Here is a 22,900-nt window from a genome sequence, read left to right on the forward strand (position 1 = left end):
TGTTTGTGAGACTGTGACCTCTAAGCCTCAATATATATATATATATATATATATTTCCTGTAAAATAGGTATACAAAAGATACCTAGAGCATCTTTTATCCACTAGTGTGCTATTAAAATTAAAAGGTAGAGTATCATTTAGTACAATGGTAAAAGGTGATTATATTGTCTATAACAGCTAGGGATCTTATCATGTAATAATTACAATGTCAATCATATTGTTACAGTGATTTCTTGAGCATGGCAAGTAATATCAACAGAAGTTATAAATATCAGCTCAGTTATCCATTTGGACAGTATATATGCATAAGCACAGTGACTATTACTGGTCCAGGTTTAATGCCGAGACTCATAGCTGTCAGGTTACTTGCCCAAGATAAAAGGTTGCAGCTTGACTGTGAACCAGAGCCCATAAGCACTCTCTGACACCTCTCCCATAATGATGCTGTTATGGACTTAGTGTTTCAGCGACACAAACGGCAAGTTTTAGATAGTTCATTAAGGCAAGGGGAGGCATCCACCACCCTACTGTGTCATGTAATCACATAACACTTAGAGCCATACACATGGAATGGGTTTGTGTCCACTAGGTGGCATTGCTGTTTTAGCAAAATATGAACAGAGCCACTATTTAGGTTTAAGAGTCTGTTGCATTTGAGAGTACTCACAGGACAATTCTAATTTCACTCTTCAAGTCTGATGAAAATTTAGAGCACATGGAGAGATCTGTAAAGACTACTGATGTCTTGAAATAATTATGAAAAGTCCTCTTTGGGAGGCAGTGCCTCTGCAGGAAGCCATGATAAAACCTGAGACTATCCAGGTCTCTTCTCTCAGCTCCTAGGAAAATAGGCTGAGGGCCAGACAGGGAAAGCGATGGCTCACAGGAACTCACAGACAGTGGTTTGGGCTGTATTTTTCTTATCATAATCTCTATTGATGATAAGTCATAAATAAACCGTGATAGATTTTTTTTTTTTTTTTTTTTTTTTTTTTTTTTTTTTATGTATGAGGGCAAAGATTGCTTGGTCAATTCCAGGTTTCCCTTTCACAGGGACTAAATATGGTCCAATACAATACTGCACTCAAGAGCTTGAGTAGTAGATAGTATGTTATTTGGTTTGACATACCTTTCTTGAAAGTTTAGAGGCCCCCTTCACACAAAGGCCATTTCTAGGAGTTGTGAATGAATAAGTAGCAGGTAAATGGATGAGCCACAAGACCCTGGAACTAGACTTACTGAAGTAGATCCTGAGTTCTGTCAGGAAGTTACCACAGGTTTCTTGAGAAGCAGTGAATTGCCTTTGGGGTTCTGTTTTTGCATTGAAACAGGAGGTTTTTTTTTTTCTTTTAAGACTTTTGTGAAAATGAAATTTTACAACGTATCTTCAATATAATAAGGATGACAATATAGTGGACTAGTCTGAGTCCAGCTATTGGTGTCTTTTGGTTGGGACATCAATAGCTTAACTTTCTACCACACAAGACACCACTGAAACAGAGACGTCACATCTCAGGTTTATCGTTGTGTGACATTATTTCTTCCGCAAATGCATGTTATAAGCTCCCAGAACAGCCAACATTTCATTATATGTTCACCAGAAGTAAAGTGAAAACACTTGTGGGCTCTTGTCACTTATTTGATGGTCACTACGCACAGTAGCAGAGGCTTAGTGGGAACTTGTCTGGTGTTGTCTTTTTTATGAGATCCCCGTGACCTGAAACTGCTTTATCCCTTTCAAAGATTAGAGATCTGGGGTCAAAGGACTTGCTCTACTTAACACTGCAAACTACGGAGCCAGGATTGGAACTCAGGTGCCTGCCTCCTAGCCTGGAGGCAGTCACTTCTGGTTTTAATCTAGCTTCTTTGTGGCAAGGTGCACATGGAGCTCTGTTGTCAGGGAGGGAAGTACCCTAAAAAATCTGTTCTTATCTTTGTGGCAGTTCATTAGATCAACCCACTGAGCATTCACTAGACTGTTGAGTTAAAAAGACAAAAAATATTACAATGTCAGAAGAGGGTTAGCCTGAGATGGGGCACCCTGACACTGTACACTAAGAAGTCAAAAGTCATCGTCATAATGGGAAATGTCAGGGACTAACTTGTTACTCTGTATTGCCAAGATCATAGTCTTTGTTGTGGTGGTCCAGAATCCCATACAGAATTTGTGTGGGTACATGCACATATGTGTATGCTTACATATGTCTATACATGTATGTGAGATAAACTTGGCTGTTGTTTCTCAGGACTTATCTACTTTGTTACTTTGAGACAGGCTCGATCTCTGTTCTGGAGCTCAAGTAGTCTAGGCTGGTTGGCCAAGAAGTCCAGGGGTCTGCCTGTGTCTACCTCCTTAGTATTGAGATTATATGTGGGGTACTACGCTTTTAAAAATATGGATTCTGAGAATTAAACTCAAGTACTTGTGTGTGAGCATTCTCCCCAGAATATCTCGCTCATGTCAAATTCTTCAATTTAGATTCCTCAAATCCATAGCGATGGTCTGGTCTGCCTGCTATACCTTTACAGAGAAGAAAGCTGGGATACTTGCACTTACGGTGTAGTCCCTGCAATCTTTGAGAATCATTCATTGTATTACTCCATATTGTGTCCACTTCCCTTTCAGTAACATTACTTTGGATAATTAGAACATTTTCTTGCTCCCATCAACGTTTTTTCTTCAGTAAGAATCCACATTCACCCAACAGCATCCATTCATCCCTAATAGCATCTTTCAATTCCTTCCATCTTCCTTCACTCATAACAACTTTTATAGGGCAAGGGGCTAGTGATAATTGTGAGAGTATATTTTAAACCAATGTTATCTTCTCAGTAGAAACCAGGTATGCATGCAATTTAATCTAGGGCTGTGAAAAACGACTTCCCTAAGTAGGACTAAGACACCGTCAATGGAGAAATTCCAGAAATGAAACTTGGGGAAGACTCGGACTTACCGATCTCAGACATTGTTATCCCGGGAGCTAACTGCCCGTTGTTGAAAGAGCTATAGGTAAACAAGTTGGGTACAGATGTGAGGTCATAGATAGGTTCTTGCTTTATCTGTTTGATCCCAGTCATGTCCAGTCCTGACTGATCGGGAGACGGCTGACCGGAATCTATGCTGTAATAACCTTCGGACTTGGGCAGGTCAATGACGTGCCCGTTGGCGTATGTGCCGCCGGTCTCGGTGTTCAGGTTGCTGAGGCCATTGCTAATGCTGCTGCTGTACACCCTGGCGAGGGCCTCCGCCTCCCCACTCTGCTGCTGCCGCTGCTCCTGCAGCCTTTGCTGATGCTTCTGCACCTCAGCATACAGGCTGTCCCGCTGCTTCTTGGACATCCTCCCGAACTTTACAGCTGGGACGGAAAGAAGAGCAAAAGACAGAAGTGTGGTTACCATCCTATTTAGTCACTTCAGTCTGAGACATGCACGGTTGTCTCTTCGGTATCATAGAGACAAATCCCTATGGCTGCCAGTCAGAAGTTCTACTCATCTGCATTTCACATTAAGGGGAAAGATTATGTTTGGAGAGTGTGTTGGTTTGCATCACAATGATGAAACCTGTGTGTTGTCCAGCTTTCTACCACTGTAACAAATATCTGAGATGATCAACTTAAAAGTAGAAAAGGTTAAGTTTGGCTCACAGTATTAACGGCTTTTGTGATGGTGGCACATCAGGATACTATGTTTGGAATGTGAGACAGAGCGATTCAACCCCAAGCAGGTGACAGAGAGGAAGAGGAAGAGAAAGAGCATAGGTCTCAGTGTTTCTTTCAGAGTTGCACTCGCCAATGACCTAAGGCCTCTCTCTAGGCACCATGCTCTAAAGGCTCCACAACCTCTCAACGGTGCCAAACTGGGGACCACATCCTTAATATATGTTAAAATATGGACCTATAGAGGACACTCACTATCTAAACAGTGACAGTAAGCTAGGAAGAAATAAGCTAGGAAGAAATGTAAAAATGCGAATTATTTGTCACAGTCATGAACTGGAAGATGTAACTCTCACCCTCCAATTCCTTTGTGACTAGCACATACAGAGACAAAACAGCAAATCTCTGCACACTAGCAAAGGGTTCCTGCTATTAAAATGACCCCCATATCAGTATTGACATTTCCCCTTAGCATTAGGATTTCGAGGTCCTCGGGGAGGAACCTGTTGTTTCAGGTTGGGATATGATTTATTGGGTACGAACAAGGATGCAGGGGCTATAAAAATAGCATCACTTGCTGGCATCTAGATTGTGGTGCAAATGGGAAGAACCTTTGGAAGATGGCATTCACATGAGCTCAAGGCAAGCAAGCAAGCGGGAGCGACTTTCCTCCTCTTCCCCATCCTTGCAGCTGAAGCATAGCTTCCTCCCCCCTCCATCTCTTGCAAAATCCCCAGGCATTTGTGGGGAAGCGAGGAAGGGGTTCCACAGGGGAGTAACCCCCATGTGCTGCTTCTTTATGTGTAGAGAGGAAACTTCCTGAACTGTTTGGATAGTGACTCTTTTTGTATGGGCTGTCCACTCCCCTCTTTTAGCATCTGGGCAACCTGAGTGCTGGGCTGCCAGGTTCAAATCATCTTACGAACAGTGGGGACTGTGGTAGTCTTGGAGATAGATGCTCATCCCTATAGCCTGGCTTTCCAGTGCTGCCTAAGTAGGAAGAAGCAGTAATTATTTAGTAATTTTTTTTCTCAATGAAGAGAAACAATCTAATTAACTACTAACAAACTCTCCCTTTTCTCTCTCAGTTGTCCTTTTATTTGGTCTTGAATTGGATTAGGTTGTCTTGTTTACCTTGCTATGTAGACACGGGGCTCTTATTAGCATTCATTCACGGAGTACAGTGGTATTTCTATTTGGCCATGGGCAGAATTCTACAGAATGGTTGGGACAGCTTTTTCTTGTACTTTCATATTATGCCATTCTAAATAGTTTGCATATTGTTCTCTGAGAGGGAAAGACTTTTTTTTTTTTAAATCAGGAAAATTAGAGAATGTTAACCATTGGCTCAGGAGGACTGCATCCCAAGAAAGCAGTGATGCGCCTCTTCTATATTTGTGACTTTAGCTCTTTAGCCTCTGTGTCAGCTCAGATGGTCCTTATGACAGCCATGGCCTTACCAACTCAAGAACTACTGCATGAGATTAAAACATAGTGATTTATAGACTAGTGTGCATTTACTGGTTTAAATCATAGGAATTAAAAAATCCAGAGTTTTTCATGGGATCAGACTGCCTTTAAACTATACTTGCCATTCAATCCTCACTTTAGACTTCTATGTGTTTTGAGGCAGGGGGATTGTATTAATGACCCCAATTCCTTTTACCTGCATCCTTTTATGTCCTTCTCCATGTCTATTCCCAATTCCTTTTCATTCTGTGCAGGCATGCTGCCCAAACCTGGACTTCCAGTCACATGACCTGTCTAGGTCAGTGGGTTATTGACAAATGTTATACAAGCAGAAACTTAAAAGGGGCCCATTTGATTGGGCGCCTCACCATGGGAAGGGCATGCCTGCACTAGATTGCCGAACAATAGGCTGTATGAAGCTGATTCAGGCCTCTTCCATCACCAGGGCAAGGCCATCGACTATCAGCAGGGTCACAGGCTGACCTGCTGCCAAAGCATGCAGACATGTGCTGTTAACCATAGGCCTTGTAATTAGAGCTAACGATGTTGGAAAAGCACATTGCCAAGGGCTCTGCTGTAATCATCTGAAGACGTAACAGAAAAATGTACATCTTTTGTACAAGGTTGACTTGTCAGGTGACTGAGCAATTGGAATATCTAGAATTAAGCATCTTAAAGTGACTACATTTTGGAATTCTCCGGCTTGGGCTTAAATCAAACGCTTTATAGACAATGACTAGGATGAGTTTTCCATTTATTTCTGAAAGGTGTTTCAGTTTTATGTCCTCTCCCGCAATAAAGCTCACAATATACCTGGAGGGAGAAATGTATAGCACACCAAGAAAACACACCTACTGAACTTTCTGACACAGAAATATTTCCTGGCTACTCTCTGCAGACACATTGATGTATTCAAAGCTCCACTCTAACAGAGGCCACGTACTGTTACATCTTCAAGCATTTCTGTGCATCTTATCACTCCCCAAGGGTGAGCACAGCGTGTATTTTAACTGTTTGCACTCTAACCTGATTTGTTCTGCTAATGACATTCACTGGAGTAGAGACAGCTTCTTAAACTGCCTCCTCTTAAGGAAACCAGCACAGTTCTGTATACAAGTGATTTCCAAATACTTAGGCTGACAGCATCAGTACACAATATATGTTTAACCCTTATCTTAATCCCACAGATGCAAAGAACATTTCCATGTTAGAGGGTCAGAAATCACTTCACTTTTGTATGGCATGTGGGATTTAAGGTAGAACAGAAGTTTTCAGGGTGACTAGAAATTAAAAGTCACATCTCCATCAAAGATTTGTACCTCCCGTGGCATGAGAACAGAACAGGTGTTTTTGAGACCAGCTGCACAATCACCTGTGACTCTGGGGGTCATTTTGGAAATTGTTATGTCTTACTATCTCTCAGTCTCCAAGTCTTCAGGTTTCCACCTACTGTTCACCGGTTAAACTGGTCTTAGCTTAACTCTTTCAGCATTGAAGATAACCCAAAACCATTAGGGATTTGAGCTTTGTACTGGAAGTCTGATCCAATTGGCTCATTTCAGTACCTCTCTCATGTCATCTAAGCCTTTCACAAACTTTGGGTGTAGAGGGCAGCTTCTGTTATAGTAGTCACAAGGTAGTGTGTGACAATGGAGTGCATTAAAGAAAGAAGTATATGACTAAAGGCCTGATTATTGACTTTTAATTGAAATTTAAGTCAGCTAGTGATATATGTCATATGATCCAGTTCTGCCTGGAAAACATTTTTCTGTAAAGCTTGTCTGTGTACAGAGTTTCCAGTGTTTTCATAGGGTTATGTCATCTATGAGAACAAACTTGAGACACTTAAAATTATAAATTAATTCTTCACCTTCTAGATTTTTGCGTGGTAAATATTAGGCTTTGCATTTTGAGGGGGCATATAATATCTTCCTATTGACATCAAACATTTCTCCACAAATAGTTCTAAGGAGGATTAGGACTTGTAAAGAGTCTAGTTAACAGAAAACCAGAAGCCAGGCATGGAGGTGCATACCTATATTGCAAGCATTTGTGAGTATGAGGCAGGAGGACCGTCTTTGGCTACAGAGTGAGTCTGAAGCCAGCCTGGACCATAGGTTGGCATTCTATTTCAGTAAGCAAACCAGCAAACAGAACCAAGAAACAAAGAAAGTATACATCACAGAGAAGAAGAGTCAAGATACATGGTACCTACTGACATACACTTTTGCCACTTTACAGCAAAAGCACACATATGTATTTGTTCAGATACATTGATTTTTGTTTTTAATTCTTAGCCTAGGTAGATTTGAACAAACTTGTAATCCCTGAGTTGGATGTCTGCTCATATATACATGAGAGGATACAAAGTCCATTATGTGAATAGTGAAGCAGCTGTCTACCAGAAGCCGTGCTGTTCCAGTGACCAGATGTAGTGAAGACAGAGCCAGATATAAGTGGCAGAAAAAAAATGAATGTGTCAACATACTACTGTACCATTGAGGGAGATGTGAGGACATCTTATCCTGTACTACTTAAAGAACTTTGCCAGGATTTTCTGAGTCAGTGGATGGGAAGGATAATTAAAAAGCAGTGGGAGATATTGCATTGCTTAAGTCCCAATTAGACCAACTTTAGGATTCTTCAGTACCATATGCTACCATCACTTACTGGGACAGAGAGACCACCATCAGCTCTAGCACTAGTGGGATTTGTCCAAGACACATGGCCATTCACAGTGCAAGAAATCTGTGGCCAATAGACATATCCCAGCACTAAGGAGGCAGAGGCAGGAGGATCTCTGTGAGTTCGAGGCCAGTCTGGTGTACAGAGTTCCAGGACAGCTGGGGCTAGACAAAGAAACCATGTCTTGAAAAACAAAACAACAAACAAACAAACAAAAGAATGGGTCTTAATAACTAAAAATAAAATGAAAAAAAAAAAGAAGCAAAATTCTTTGCTTACTGTACTTGAATTTTTCATCTTGTATCTTGAATCTAAGCAATTGTTTGGGTATGAAAGAGGAACACATACCCCATTATCTGAGTGGAAACTCGGGACCCTTGAATATATTTTCACTCTTCATACTGTCTCAGAGCAGTGCATGTCCCTGGCTGTGTGTTTCTGAACAGCCAGTGGTCTGTCTCACTTCCCGTGGAAGCGTGTTCTGTTCCTAGGATCTTCATATATTAGTAACTTGTGTACAAGTCAGATGGCTCTGGTGGATGAATGGCTTCTGTTCATTTATAGCTTTGTGACTTTAACACTGAAGACCTCACATCCCAGGAAACCCTCCATTACAAGAAAATATGCTCAGGTAGTCACTTACTATCAAATGTCTTACCTGGCCTATACTTATCCTAGATAGTGTAGGCTGTCTGCAAGCCTCTACCACCTTCCTTTTTCTTATTTCTCAGGCAATGCTACATTTGATATATTTCTGCTTTACTTCTTAATTCACGACCAGTCCTCTGGTTCTCTTTTCTTTATATCCCCAATTCCCACCGTTAAAACTCTTTCAGTGGCTTGAACAGCCTCTAGCAAAACATCCATTTGAAAACTCTTAAGGAACAGAAAGGGAGAGGCTTACCATCTCTTGACATTCCTAGGGCAAGACACTTCTGCAGGCGGCAGTGTTGGCAACGGTTCCTGTTGGTTCTGTCAATTAAACAGTTTCTCTGCCTTGGGCAGGAGTAAGAGGCATTGTTCTGCTGGCTCCTCCTGAAGAATCCCTAAAGAGGAAAAGAGAAAGCAAGGGCAGGAGACTCAGAGGAAGGGCGGCATTAGCATACACACTGCTATACTTTCTACACCGAGTATAGCCAACTTTCATCTTTCAAAAGTTTCCTAATGCTTCTTAGAGGGCTTCTAGGTGGTTCTGAGCAGAATATATGTACTTATTTATGGGCAATTCACAGGATCTTTCCTTCAGTTGTCCACTCACTCACTCACTCACTCACTCACTCACTCACTCACTCACTCACTCACTATTTAATATTTACTAAACTAATTTCTTTGAAGAGAAAAGAACAGGGAAAGAATGTCAAAGAGGCATGTTACTGCTAAATCAAGTATGACGACGGGTGTCTGGCTTAGGTTTGAACTAAGTGCTATGGGTAATTGGGCAGAAAGTTGTTCTTGAAACCCATGATGTATTTGATCAAAAGTAACATTATGAGTCAAAGAAATACTAACCACAACTTCATCGATGCAATACAGGCAATAAACAAATGCCCGCACTTAGGTTATAGGATATAAGAGGTTCTATTTCAAGTAGGTTTGGATTCTTCTGGGGTAGAAGAACTACAATTGTCCCTTGACATCTGCAGCTGGGTGTTTGTTTGTTTGTTTGTTTGCTTTTTAATTCTTGGAGTAGCAACCTCCCTTAGTTTTCTTATGAAGAAAACATAGTAAGGAAAACAAGCATTTTCCCCAAAGATAGCAAAGTTTCTCTGTTTATTCCCTCACGAATCAGTTTTCCTTATCATTGTTTGCTCTCCAAATGCCTACAGTAAAACAATGAAAATGAAAAGGCCCCTGGCCAAATGATGTTAGGAAGATTAAGAAGAAACAGAAAATAAACAAACAAATAAACAAAAACAAAACAGGAAAAAAAAAACCACAGTGAAAGATCGCCTCCTAACTTCTTTCAAACACCCAGGAGAATGGATTAAATACAACACACAAGAGAGCAACTTGGATATAAAGTTCAGGGTTTACCATAAATAAAGGCTATTCGTAAACATAATTTTTTGATAGAACATTAAAATCAACATCAATATGAAAATTCTTATTAAGAGTTTAAGGAAAGATGGGATTGATTTATTGGGTGTTTTGTTTTTGTTTTTGTCTTGCATTTCAGTAGGGTTTTGCTGACCCATAAGGAACCTTAGAATGGCTGTGTGGCTAAGAACCCCTTGGAGAGAGAGTCACAGTTGGTTTTGTGGTTTCAGCCCAGGTCTATTCAAGAAGGGCTACGTTTACCTCTACATCTTCATGTGTGGTGTCTGTTCACTATACTAGTGACTGCACAACAGGGCTCCGTGAATCCAGTTCGATTTGATTCTGGAAGCAGGAACACACCTAAGTCCCCAGGGGGCTATATCAGGAAAGCTGTCATGAGGCAGGATCGAAGTGGCTTGGAGCTGATTAGAGACGCCTTGGAATTTACATCTTAAGGAAGAATTGCTCCTCCCTCCTCCACTTTGGATATTGGAATGCCATTTAGTGAAAAAGTTGGCAGGGAGGATGTTCTGAAGTCACAGCCACAAGTCCCCATTTACAGTCAATTTGACATTAATTATGAGTCATTTCTTGCTTATCTGTTGCTCATTATTGCAAATGAGATTTTTGGCATGAAAAATAGATTCTGTTTCACATTTTACTGAATGAATAGGAGCTGAATAAGTTGGTGGGCTGAACTGATGTATATAATGGTTGTATATGTCAACTGCAGAGCATTATTACAAAACCTTAGAGCTTGGTAACTGAATATGATGACATTGACATCTGATTCAGAATGAGATTCCTACTGGAGAAAACTGTGGCATATTTACATAGGGCCTTCCTATGACGTAGATGAGAGTACTGGGATACGTAGCCAGTTTGGTGAAAACCTCAGAATATGCTTCCTAGTGACTACAGAATTTCTATTTCTTTTTCTTTATTCTTCTTTTTAATTTTTTTTACATTTAAGGCATTTTTATTAGATATTTTCTTCAATTACATTTCAAATGCTATTCCCCAAATCCCCTATCTCCTCCTACCCTGCTCCCCAACCCATCCACTCCCGCTTCCTGGCCCTGGCATTCCCCTGTACTGGGGCATATGATCTTCGCAAGACCAAGGGCCTCTCCTCCCATTGATGGCTGACTAGGCCATCCTCTGCTACATATGCAACTAGAGACACAGCTCTGAGGGGTACTGGTTAGTTCATATTGTTGTTCCTCCTATAGGGTTGCAGACCCCTTAAGCTCCTTTGGTACTTTCTCTAGCTCCTTCATTAGGGGCCCTGTGTTCCATCCAAAAGATGACTGTGAGCATCCACTTCTGTATTTGCCAGGCATTGTCATAGCCTCACAAGAGAGAGCTATGTCAGGGTCCTGTCAGCAAAATCTTTCTGGCATATGCAATAGTGTCTGGGTTTGGTGGTTGTATATGGGATGGATCCCCAGGTGAGGCAGTCTCTCCATGGTCTTTCCTTCTGTCTCAGCTCCGAACTTTGTCTCTGTAACTCCTTCCATGGGTACTTTGTTCCCCATTCTTAGAAGGAGCAAAGTATCCACACTTTGGTCTTACCTTCTGGAGTTTCATGTGTTTTGCAAATTGTATCTTTAAAATATTGAATGAACATAACCCAACATACCAACAGTAGGAACAAGTAGCCCTGTCATCCTTTCAACCCAACACTAAAGAAATTCTGTTGGATTGAAAAGAGGACAGGACTACTTGTTCCTGCTGTTGGCATGTTGGATTATGTTCATTCAATATTTAAGAGCCTGTGTTTTAAAAACTACATCTTAAAATGAATATCTACCTACAGTTTGAAGTCCCATATTTTCCCAATGTCTTGTAACATGATATAATGAGCATGCAGAACATGCTCATTATAACAGAAGACGTTAAATACATTGTAAACTAGGCAGGGCTCTTCAACTTGAAGAACAAGCCTGTAGAAATGCCTTCACTGGAAAGAGTTCTCATTACAAACTCACTACTGCTTATGACAAACACTATTTGTCTGCCTACCCAGAGAAAATGACTTACGTATGGAGGGTTAATAAAACAACTGACTTCTTATTTTGCTATATTGCTTCCTATTGATGGAATAAAAAAAAATGCCTGATAGCAGAGGATACCTAATTCTTCATTCTAACTATGTAAGAGGAATAGAATGATGGGTCGTTTTATAAGCTTTGCCTAAGGACAGTACCGACCATCTCATTCCAGACCATTTCACTATGTTGACTGTTCTTTACTCATGTTACTTTATTTTTTTTCTTTTACCATCCATTTTTTTTCAGTCCCGATTACTTTGTTTTTTAAAGACTTGTGAAGGCATCGTCAATTTTCAAAGAGTAGCGCTGTTTTGATAACTATAATGTTTTATATTTTTTTACATTTAAAAAGTCTCCGAAGATTATGATTGAATCCTAGGATCTATGCCTGTGCCTCACCTCCCTTGGTTTACTGAATGCAAATAAAGGATTCATTTTGCCTGCATATTGCCAATGGCTTTGCCAGCATTGCCCATGCCCCTTGAAGATGACACTTGAGTTTTGTTTTGGTGATGCCCGTCTCTTTAAAAATCATTGCAGAAACATTTTGAGTGCACCTTGCTATGCTCACTCTTACGTCTCTAACAAATTACTTTACAACCTTACTCTTAATTTTCAAATTACCCCAGGTTAGGTCTGTGGTAACTGTTATTCCTTTGCCTTCTCTTTCTCACCCATCTAACTCGCAGAAACAAGTTTATCATAGGGTTGGCAACTCTCTCAGAGGGAACAATGGACAGAATGTGAAAGACTCTTGTGCTTTTGGTCAGTTTTTCCATTTCCTATTTAAACCAGTGGCATATGTCAAATTAGATCTTGTTTATCCTTCGGGAACTCATTGAAAAATTAAGATTTGATGGAAGTTGACGTTTGACTGGTTTAGACACCACTTCTAACACATCCAATGGTTCCAGAGCTTTAAATTTTTTATTACTGTTTTTATACTTTACGTGTATGGGTGTTTTGCCTCATGAATGTTCCGTGTACCATGTGTTTAATCCCCAAAGTCAGAAGGGGACATCAGATACCCTCAGACTGTAGTTACAGATGGCTCTGAACCACTATGTGGGTGCTCAGCAGTGAACTTGATTCGTCTGTAAGAGCAACTTAACCTGTAAGACTTTAGTTCTAAATTTTTAATTTGTTGGAATGTGAGAATATTATAGTTGTCACCTCGGTGTCCTTAACAAACAGACAAACATGTCCATTAGCTTCTAGTCTTTATTTTAATCTTATTCTAATCTTTATTTTAATCAAATGGAGTCAGTGTTGCTAATACAGAAAGAATTGATATTTATTTCTTCGTAAATGGGAGTAGTTCAAGTCTTTAACCATTCATGTTTTAAGAGCTGCAGATCAGTTAGACAAAAACAGGTAAAAGGAAAAAGAAGAGAAGGAATCAGTCCAGCCACGCACCAAGCCAAAACTTCCGGCAGGGACAACCATCCTCACCGCGTCTGCTCTAAAGCTTCCACTCACCATCACAATGCGGAAGTCCTTACCTTGCAGCCTTCACACGTGATGACTCCGTAGTGGATCCCGGAGGATTTATCGCCACAAATTTTGCATGGTATCACTTCAATTTGTGCTGAAAGAGGAGAAACAAAAGAATGTCTATAATTGGCTTTAAAAAATTGTTACTACTTTCACACTTAGCTGTCCTTGCCAAGGTATTTGTGTTAGATTCTTACAGTTAGAGGATGCTGGGTGCTAGTGATGGCCTGGGGTCATTACTATTTGAATGGCCTTCCTGGGCTTCCGCTAAAGCGCTGGTTCTCAACCTTCCTAATGTTCTAACTCTTTAATACATTCCTTACGTTATGGTAATCCCCCAACCATAAATTATTTTCATTGCTACTTCATAACTATAATTTTGCTACTTTTATGAATTACAATGTGGATATCTGAGTTTTCAGATGGCTTTAGGAAAGTCTCCCTTGTGAAAGGGACCATTAATCTACAAGGAGTTGCGACCCACAGCTTGAGAATCATAGTTCTAGGCCTGGTTATCACTCTGCTTTTTCAAATGCAAATTCTGCCCCCCCCCCTCTCTCCTCTGTCTCTTTCTTTCTGTCTCTCTGTCTGTCTCTGTCTCTGTCTCTGTTTCTCTCTCTCTCTCTCTCTCTCTCTCTCTCTCTCTCTCTCTCTCTCTCTCTCTCACACACACACACACACACACACACACAGATGCACAAGTCCCTGCATGTGTATATTTAGAAACTAGATTTTTTTCTCTTCCTTTCACTGTTTTCTCCTTTTAAAACTTGTTTTTCCTAAAATAGCACGGCAGAAAAATCCTGTGAACTCGTGCCTTTATATTTCTTAGTTTACTTTTGAAATAGGAAGTCTCTAGGTGTTTTGCCATGGTCTTATCTCAATAATATTTAAAATAACTAATAAAATAAATTTGGAGAGTTGGTATTTGGTAATCTTATATATGTGGCTGGATACACTGTTTACCCGTGTGAAAATACCATTAATAAATCAGCCAGTCATTAAGTGAGCATGCTTTAAATATCTGGAAAGACACTGAGAGATGATGATAACTCAGGAGAAGATATGGTAGTGACTCTGATAGAGTCATTAATAAGAAACTTAATAATAAATAAATCAGAAAAATAAATTATATAGGAAATTGGCATGCATTTAATTTCACTGGAGATGAAGAGGATTCATTTTTAAAAAAGAGTGTGAGAGATAGTTTATTCTGGGGCATATTTGAGTGACCATGACCCAGGTCATAGATTTAGATTATCCCAAATTCCATGTTGAAATGTGGAGAGAGGTTCATAACATTTTATAGTTTTACAGAACAAAGAAAGTCATAGATTAGGGCAACTTTGAAATACATTGATGGGTACATCAGAGCAGTGGTCACAACAATGTGGGAAAAGCTTTGCTATAGGTCTCAGACGCTTTCTGATGGCATTCTGAGCTTTTGGGTTAATGGAAGCTAGAGATTTGCTAAATTAATAGATTCTAAAAGAGTTTTATCTATCAGTCATAGGATGTTAGTTTTGACACAGTAGTGGGAATACAATTGCTAGCCAAGTGGGAATACAATTGCTAGCCAAGGGGTTAAAGCTAGCATAAGATGAAGTGATTAGCCCCTGACCTGCAATATTCCAACCTCTTCTATCACTAATGTTCCAACCGGGAAGACAGTTCATTTTATAAAATGTATGGGATTTGGTTTGGCTAAAGAGAAAGGCTAGCGTCATTGAATGAAAATAGGTTAGAGGTCTAGTATGACTGAGGCTGATAATTATACAGAGTAGTTAGCTTTACGGAAAATTTGGGTCATGTGGACACACCAAAGTGTGACACAAGACTTAGGAGCCACTGGAGTTAGGCAGGGGAGTTTTCACTTGATCTTGTTTGCCACAAGGAATGAATAAAACAAAGAGCAAATAAGTGGTTAGGACAAGGCTGGGATGTAACCCTGTGTTAGAGTGCTTGCACAGTGTAAACCACTTCACAAGCTACGTGAGACGTGAAGGGAGATCCTTATCGCTTGGGAGGCTAACCAGAAGAAAAATGCAGATCAACGAAAAGTTACTCCTGACACGGGTGTTAGGCAATGGCAGAAAGAGGTATCAGCTCCGGGAAAAAAGGTGGCCCAGAAACATGAACAAAAATGCTTCAGAGGCAGACGTGGGAGTAAATGCTGAAAAGTAAGGAAGACCGAAGCTGATGAAGAATTGGAAGATCTCTATCTGCCTCACCTTGGAAGCAAGGCAAAGTGATAAGCTGATAGAGATGGAGACAGTAGGGACAAGGATGTTGCCAGGTGGGGTGGGGTGAGAGAGAGCGCTTGTCTAGCATGCATGAGAGCTAGATGTGAGCCTTGGCCTTGGAACAGCAATGAAGATATTTGTGGAGTATGATGTGGTGTGGGACCGGGACACATGTGCTTTCATGGGGCGTTTTACAGACACCTGAATGTAGAATGTCTTAGAAGGACAGTTTTGTCCTCATGGGAAGTTATTTAGAATTCAGGAATTCCTGTGTTTGATAGTCCTCTAAAGAGTTGTTAAAATTATTCACACTAAGAAGATCTGCTATTTCCTCTCCCAATTTAAAATAATTATGCAAAATATCCTTCAAAATGCTTCATACATAAAGTTGACACTTGCATACACTTCTATAGCATTCCACTCGTAAATACACAAGACAAATAAGAGCGAAGCATCGCCATCTTTTGTTATTGCTTTATACAATGAATATAATCCTTGGCTTTAGGGTAACATGTTAACTTTTTCAAAATTAAATACACTACAGACACAATTTTTTTTTGTAAGACAAAGAATTCACGGGAGGGAATTGGGGGGTGTAAATATGACTGAACTGCTTTCAGGATATTGTGGTGGGGAAAGAGGAAGTTTGCAGTTATTCCCATTTGTCCCTCTGTGTTGCACTCCTTAATCTATTAATACTTAGGGACACAGATAAGAGAAAGCCTTTGAACTTACATTTTCACTTAAAAATACCGTATTCATCAACAAACTTCACAAAGCTGTGAGCCTAAGATGGCTATTTCCTGAAGGACATCATCATTACATCATCATAATGGACACCACTGCCCCTGTTAACTGATTTTTGTCTAATGATTTAGGGAAGAAAGAACATGTCAAAATATTTGATAAATTATTATATCTTTATTAAAGGTATTTTTAAAATAATTCAACGAATCACCATAACTTATTTGTACTATGGACTTCAGTTTAGCAGTAAGATTTCTAACAGTGGGTGTTTATAGGTACTGTAAACTGACTAAAATCATCCCAGGTAGCCATTGAATAGATTTTGGCTCATATGATATTAAGTCAGAGGCTCTCTTTGCATAAATTACACTCCAGGGAGTAGCTTACACGTGGGAGAATCTGCTTCAATACATTCTTAATTATAAAATGATCTAACTTTAAAGGAAATGAAAATAGAGGTAATTTGCTCCCTGAGGGGTAGGAAGATGTTTTTGAAAGACACAAAGGTTATCTTATACATCTTCAGAAATACAAATGAGATAAGGAACATTCAATAGGGCATCTGCATATTTATGCATATTCATAACCTTGCTCTATGCGTAATCCTGAAGAGCTACAGACACTTTTAACAGCGTTTTTAAAGAGAAAGAAGTCACCTATAGTGTCTATATGTTTTATTCTTCGGGGGAAAGTGTTCTCAGTTTAGAAACCTTGTTGCTCTTTCTATTCTGGCAGAATAAGTCATCTGATGTTTATTAGAAGTGAAGACATCCCAATCACTTAAAGTAGTAGCTACTTTCCTTTTCCCTCATTAAAAATTTAAAAACCCCTGTTCTGAACGGCAGCATTACAGTTTGCACTACGTGTTTCCTACAGCACCTCTCCAGGACAGACTTTCAGGCCCCAGTGAGGATCCTAGACTGCAGCACTGCTCATTGCTTGCTGTTTCGAAGTGTCTTGCTAAGGGCAACGACATGGCCTTCCCAGGAACTACAATGTGCAGACCCAGTACTGTGCTCTTCATCATTGCTTCAGGCTGAGCATTTTAGAAGGGTGTGGCTTCTTGGACCTCACCAGCTATGGCAGGAAGATAGTAGGAGGGAACTGCGGAGGGGGCTGGATTGGTATTTGGCATTTTCGCTTGGCTTGCTGAGATCTGTTTATTCTTCAGTATGACAGTCATTGAGAAACAAATTTAGAGGATCTTGGATGGCCTGAGAGATTGATAAACGTTTACTTGGTCTTCATTCTGTTCCTTTTACTAAGTCCCTCTTGCTCTTTCCTTGCCCAGCGTCTCCTGCCCAACATTGTGCAAACTCTTTGTCTCAGTTTTTCCTGTTTATTGAAATATATGCCTCTTCAGTTCTGCCCCATTCAAGCTCCTGCTGGTTACAGCAGGTGCTGAGGTCAGAAAACTAATTCAGGCTAATGAGTTAACCAGAAAATGGCTCAGGAAAATACTTTGATTCTTAAAAAGCATCCCTCAGGAAAGCGGTGATGTTGAGCCCGCCAGGTACTTGATGCCGGAGAGTGGTGCATTTTACTACACATATTTTGAAGCTTTCCACTCCCATTAATCCGAGTTTTCCAACTCTGCGTGGCCATTTTGTAGCCTGGGCATTCTAAGTTGAAGCAAAGATAAGCCTGTACTTCTTTATGTCTTATTGTGTGTACATGTATACATGTGCATGCACGCACACGTGTGTGTGCATGTGTGTGTGTGGCAGATGAATGTGTGGGTGTCCACACCAATGCATTTGTACCTGAAAGCCTGAAGTAAGCACTGTGTGTCTTCTTCTTTTGCTTTCCACCTAATTGTTTGAGCCAGGGGTTCTCACAGAACCTGGAGCTCACCTATTGAATAGCCAGGCTGGCCAGCGAGCTCCTACATCTGCAAGTTTTTGTTCCTCTTAGCTGGGAATGTGTGCTATAGCTGTGCTCAGCTTTTATGTGCCGGGGATCTGAACTGAGGAATGCATTCTTGTACAGCAATTACTTTGTAACCAAGTCCTCTCCTCAACCCTTGCTTTTTCTTTTTAGTGGTGTCTAAAGGAGCTCAAAGTTGTGGTCCTAAACTTCCTTTTATCTTTCAGTATTGATGAGAGCTGTGACATACTCTTTTTTTCCAAAGGAGGATTTAAGAATTAATGATTTGACATATTTGTTATGAAAACAAGAAACAGCTTACAGAATGGTGAGAGCAATATATTTTGAATTAGGTTCCCCCGTGATATTGATAATAGTATGGCCTTTAGGAATAAAATGATTACATCTACCGCTCAAGTCACCTCAAAGGCACTGAAATCCAGAAAGGTCAATTGGGAAGGAACAGCCAGTAACTGAAGTTTTGTGGCTTTGGGATGATAATTTTTTTTTTTTTGCAGTATCTGTTGTTCTCTGATGCATCTTCCAGGCTGAGTTCTGGATACTGGACACTGTTCCTTCCACAGCACAGGCTGTACCCCTGGGTGCTGGGCTTGCCTGCTAGTTTCTATTTCTTGTAACTTTGCAGTTAGGCTAAAAGTGGACAGAGCAATTAACTCTCTTAATGTCTGTGTGAAACACAATTTACACATGTAAAAATTTCCAATAAAGATGACTATTTTGGTTAAAAATCCTTTTGCAGATGGTCGCAGTAGCCCATGTCTTATGTCATCTACCCAAATTGTATCTGATCTACCATCTGTGACAAATTCAACTTAAAAAAATCCTTCTACTCATCCCCTTTCTCCCTGGCAGACCTGAAAGTATTTACATCCTTAGTATGATACCTTTTAAGACCACAAGACAGTCAACCTAAAGGACAATAGTGAAGGATGCTTAAGACCCAGTTCCACTCTGAGGTTAATCAGACAATGGCCTTAAGCATGGGATGGAATGCAGGCAGGATCTTGACTGTGTAGTCTATATCATGTTATGGAATGATTCTGAGAGTCCTGACCTTGGATTAGGCTGCATTCATGGGTATCTCTCCAGGGCAGGGTGCATCTTTGTGTCAGGCACCAGCTTAAAAATCTACCGTGCAAGGATACTCCTGCATCTTTCTCTTTCTCTCTGTAATTTTCTGGGAGGTGGGCTCTTGATGAATATCTCTTGAGTGACTTAAGGATACATTTAACTTTAGACGATTGTAGTTCTCTATACTTCATGTTACTAGAAAGTAGATTAATTAAAATATGACCCTATGACAATGTGAGAATGATTTTTGTTTTTCAAAAACAGTTGTAAGGGGGAATCACACTGGGATTGGTTTACCTTTGATGGATCTTCGTGTAATTGCCCACAGAGTGCTGCGTGCTATGCTTGCTCTTGAGAACAGAAACAATAGAAAAATTGAACCCACAAATAGCAACTAGCATAGAAGAATAAAAACAATTTCAGAAATTGCCTCTTACCCACAATGCAGTTATCATTGTTTAAGCTACCCAAGGACAACCACAATATGAAAATATTAAGTGGAAAGCTCTAGAAATATACAGTTGAAAGTTTCCAATCGCACAGTGCCTGAGTAGAAAGGTAAAATCTGGTACTGTCCCATGCTATTGTGAAAAAGAAAAAGAAATCTCTTTGCCCAGTATAGCCACACTGTATATGCTACATACCTGTCAGCCATACAGTATCTGTCTTGATTGTCAGATCAATTGTCAGAATATGTGCATATGATATACATTCTACTTTTACTATGAGTTGTAGTAAATATCTTATGACACCTAACTTATTGATTAAGCTCCTTTGTAGATATTGTTATTTGAAATGTCCTCAGGGGCTTACATGTCGGAATACTTGGTCTTCAGCTAATGGGACACTGAAATTTTCAGAGGTATGGCCTATCTGGAGGAAGTGGAGAGCAGAGCCAGGATTTATGGGCTATAGATTGGTCTTGGTTCCAGCGTGAGCTCTCTGTGTTCTGGTCATTATGAGATAACAAGTAACTGCCTTTCAAACCTGCTAGGATGGGGTCACCTGTCACTACCATGGCTTCACTGCACTGAGGTTCTAGGAAAATATGAACCCAAATACATATTTCTTTCCTTGAGCTCTTTATGCTATGTATTTGGTCTTAATGATGAGTAAAAGAATTAACATTGGGTTTGCATTTGTAGGAAAATACAATAAATATAGTGTTTGGTAGTAGCCATGGTTTGTAGTGTCCACTGAAAGCTTGGGAGTATTTGGATAAACGTGGAGGATTGTTTTAAATACAAGTTCAATGTTGTACTTTTAAACACTTCTATGTGTTCTAGTAGTGCCAAGATCCTAACTTGTGAATTAATTCCTAGTTAACACTTCTTGTCCTGTCAGTGTCTTCACATTTTATAAGACATGTGTAGGTATATTATTCAAGTGGACTTGATGTCTTTTGTATTCACTCAGGGAAGCCCATGGACCAGGGGCTTTGGCATAACTGGGGAACAAGTTTAAATGTGAATATTCTCACAAGCTCAGCTGATATGAAATCTGGCTTGTAACAAGCTCCCATGGCACTATTCAAGCTCAAAAAGCATTGTCCTGCGATGCCAAGGGTACACAGCTGTAGCTACTCCGAGAATGGATGGATCTCTGATTTCACTGGTGCTGAGATAAAAATGTTCACAAGATTCTGGAAAAACCATTCCCTGCTTTTGCTTTCTATACGTCACCCTTTGTTTGTAAGGGCAGTAGGAGAGCTGGAGCTTTAGAACCCCCCTCCCCTGTAAAAGACCTCACAAACCTGGTCACTAATTGATGGTGTCTGGGGAAGAGAATCCAGCACACACCAGGAACATCTTATGTTGCTGCGTTTTACACAGGTCACTGCAATGTTCCCTTTGTAGACAGATCTGCTCTGCTTTTTCTCTATGTCCTAGCACTGCTTGGGGAGTGGCTCCATCCTTTCTCTGACTTGTTCTCCAGGTTGTGGCATAGATGCCAGTTTCTGGATACTGAGTACAAATCAGTTTTCTTAAAGTTGATTTTTGAGGGTATTTTAAAATTCACATTTTATTCTCTCCTCGGGTTTTCATTTTTTTTTAAATGTTAGTTCTTTTGAGTGTAAAGAGTGGTATGTGTACATGTGCATGTTTGTACATGTATGTGGCAGGCAGAGATAAGACTCAAGTGTTGTCTGAACTGCCTACTTTTGTCTTGAGACAGGGTCTCTCATTTGTTTGCCTGGAGCTTTTGCTTTGACCAGAATAGCTTGTCAGTGAGCCCCAGGGATGCTCAGCCACTGTCCCCTGCCCCCAGCACTGGATTACAAAGCACACACCACCATGCCTAGCTTTCTATGTGGATTCCAAGGCTTGAACCCAGGTCTTTATCCTCATGCAACAAACACTTTACCAATTTACCCATCTTCATCTAAGTTCTTGTTTTTCTAGATTATCTGCCTGCCTATCTATCTGTCTGTCTATCTATCTATCTATCTATCTATCTATCTATCTATGCCTTGAGGATTTGTTTTTAAATACAGTTTGCCTATTTTAAAAATAGAATTGAACAAAGATTGTTTTTTGATGGAAATTGTTAAGTCAAGCAATGTTTTTTTTTTTTTTTTAATCAACTTGACATAAGTTAGAGTTATCTGGGAAGAGAAAACACAACCGAGTAAATGCCTCTAAGAGAGTACATGTAGTTAAATGAGTGGAACATTTTCTCAATTATTGATGTGGGAGGGCCCAGTTCATTGTGGATGGTGCCCTGCTTGGGCAAGCGGTCCTGGGTTCTATAAGAAAGGAGGCTGGGTAAGCCATAAAGAGCCAGGCAGTAAGCAGCTCTCCTCCATTCCTCTGCTTTGGTTTTGACTTCAGGTTCATTTCCTACCTTGAGTTCCTGCCCTGACTTTCCACGGGGATCAACTGTGATTAGGAAGTCACCATAACCAAATAAACCCTATAGTCCCAGAGTTGTATTTGATCGTGATCTTTGAAGATGTATCCTAGGACCTGGAGACATGGTCTAATCAGTAAAGAGATTGCTTGTTGTGCTAAAAACCAAAGTGCACTGAGATAATGAAGATGTAAAAGTTGCAGAATTGGAGGGAATATTATAAAACACATGTCCAATAATGGGCCTATGCTTGCAACATACAAACGACTCCTAAAATTGAAGGCTAGTTGGCCAAAGAGCTGAAGATCTGCTTTCAAAAGGACAAAACAATTACAAGATGCCATGCTTCCTATGCATTGCTGATCTGCAAATCACCTATCAGGAAGGCTATACTTGAAAAACCAAGAACTATGCCGAAAGCTGGAGAGGAGCTGAGCAAATAGATGCTCAGTTCTTGTTGGGAAGGTAAGGTATTAAAGCCACTTTGAGGGCAGTGGGGCAAGTTTTACACCGTCAAAGGGAGCCTTAGCAGCAACTATGCTCCTTGACATTTGGTAGCCGAGTTATAACCCATGTCCACACAGAGCATGCACATGGAGGTTTCTCCATATTCTCCCCAAATGGGATACAATCAAGATTCATTTTAAAAGCTGAATGGATGGGCATGTGATACTGGTATAGTGGAATACCATTTGGCATGGTGAA

General features: G+C 40.3%; 1 protein-coding gene across 3 annotated transcripts in view; it reads right to left on the bottom strand.

Moving 5' to 3' along the window:
* Window positions 1-22,900, bottom strand: part of Rorb (RAR-related orphan receptor beta) — a 180,588-nt gene that overhangs the window by 44,017 nt on the left and 113,671 nt on the right. For 2 of the 3 annotated variants that reach the window (NM_001043354.2, NM_146095.4), the window contains exons 2-4: window positions 13,406-13,491; window positions 8,717-8,858; window positions 2,956-3,357 (exon numbers count right to left, since the gene is read on the bottom strand). In NM_001043354.2, coding sequence (NP_001036819.1) covers window positions 2,956-3,357; window positions 8,717-8,858; window positions 13,406-13,491 — 630 coding nt within the window. Of the gene's footprint in view, window positions 1-2,955; window positions 3,358-8,716; window positions 8,859-13,405; window positions 13,492-19,642; window positions 19,696-22,900 lie in introns of all 3 variants that reach the window. The other variant, NM_001289921.1, reaches the window with a different exon arrangement.

Source organism: Mus musculus, chromosome 19, assembly GCF_000001635.26.
Source record: "Mus musculus strain C57BL/6J chromosome 19, GRCm38.p6 C57BL/6J".
Lineage (NCBI taxonomy): Eukaryota > Metazoa > Chordata > Mammalia > Rodentia > Muridae > Mus > Mus musculus.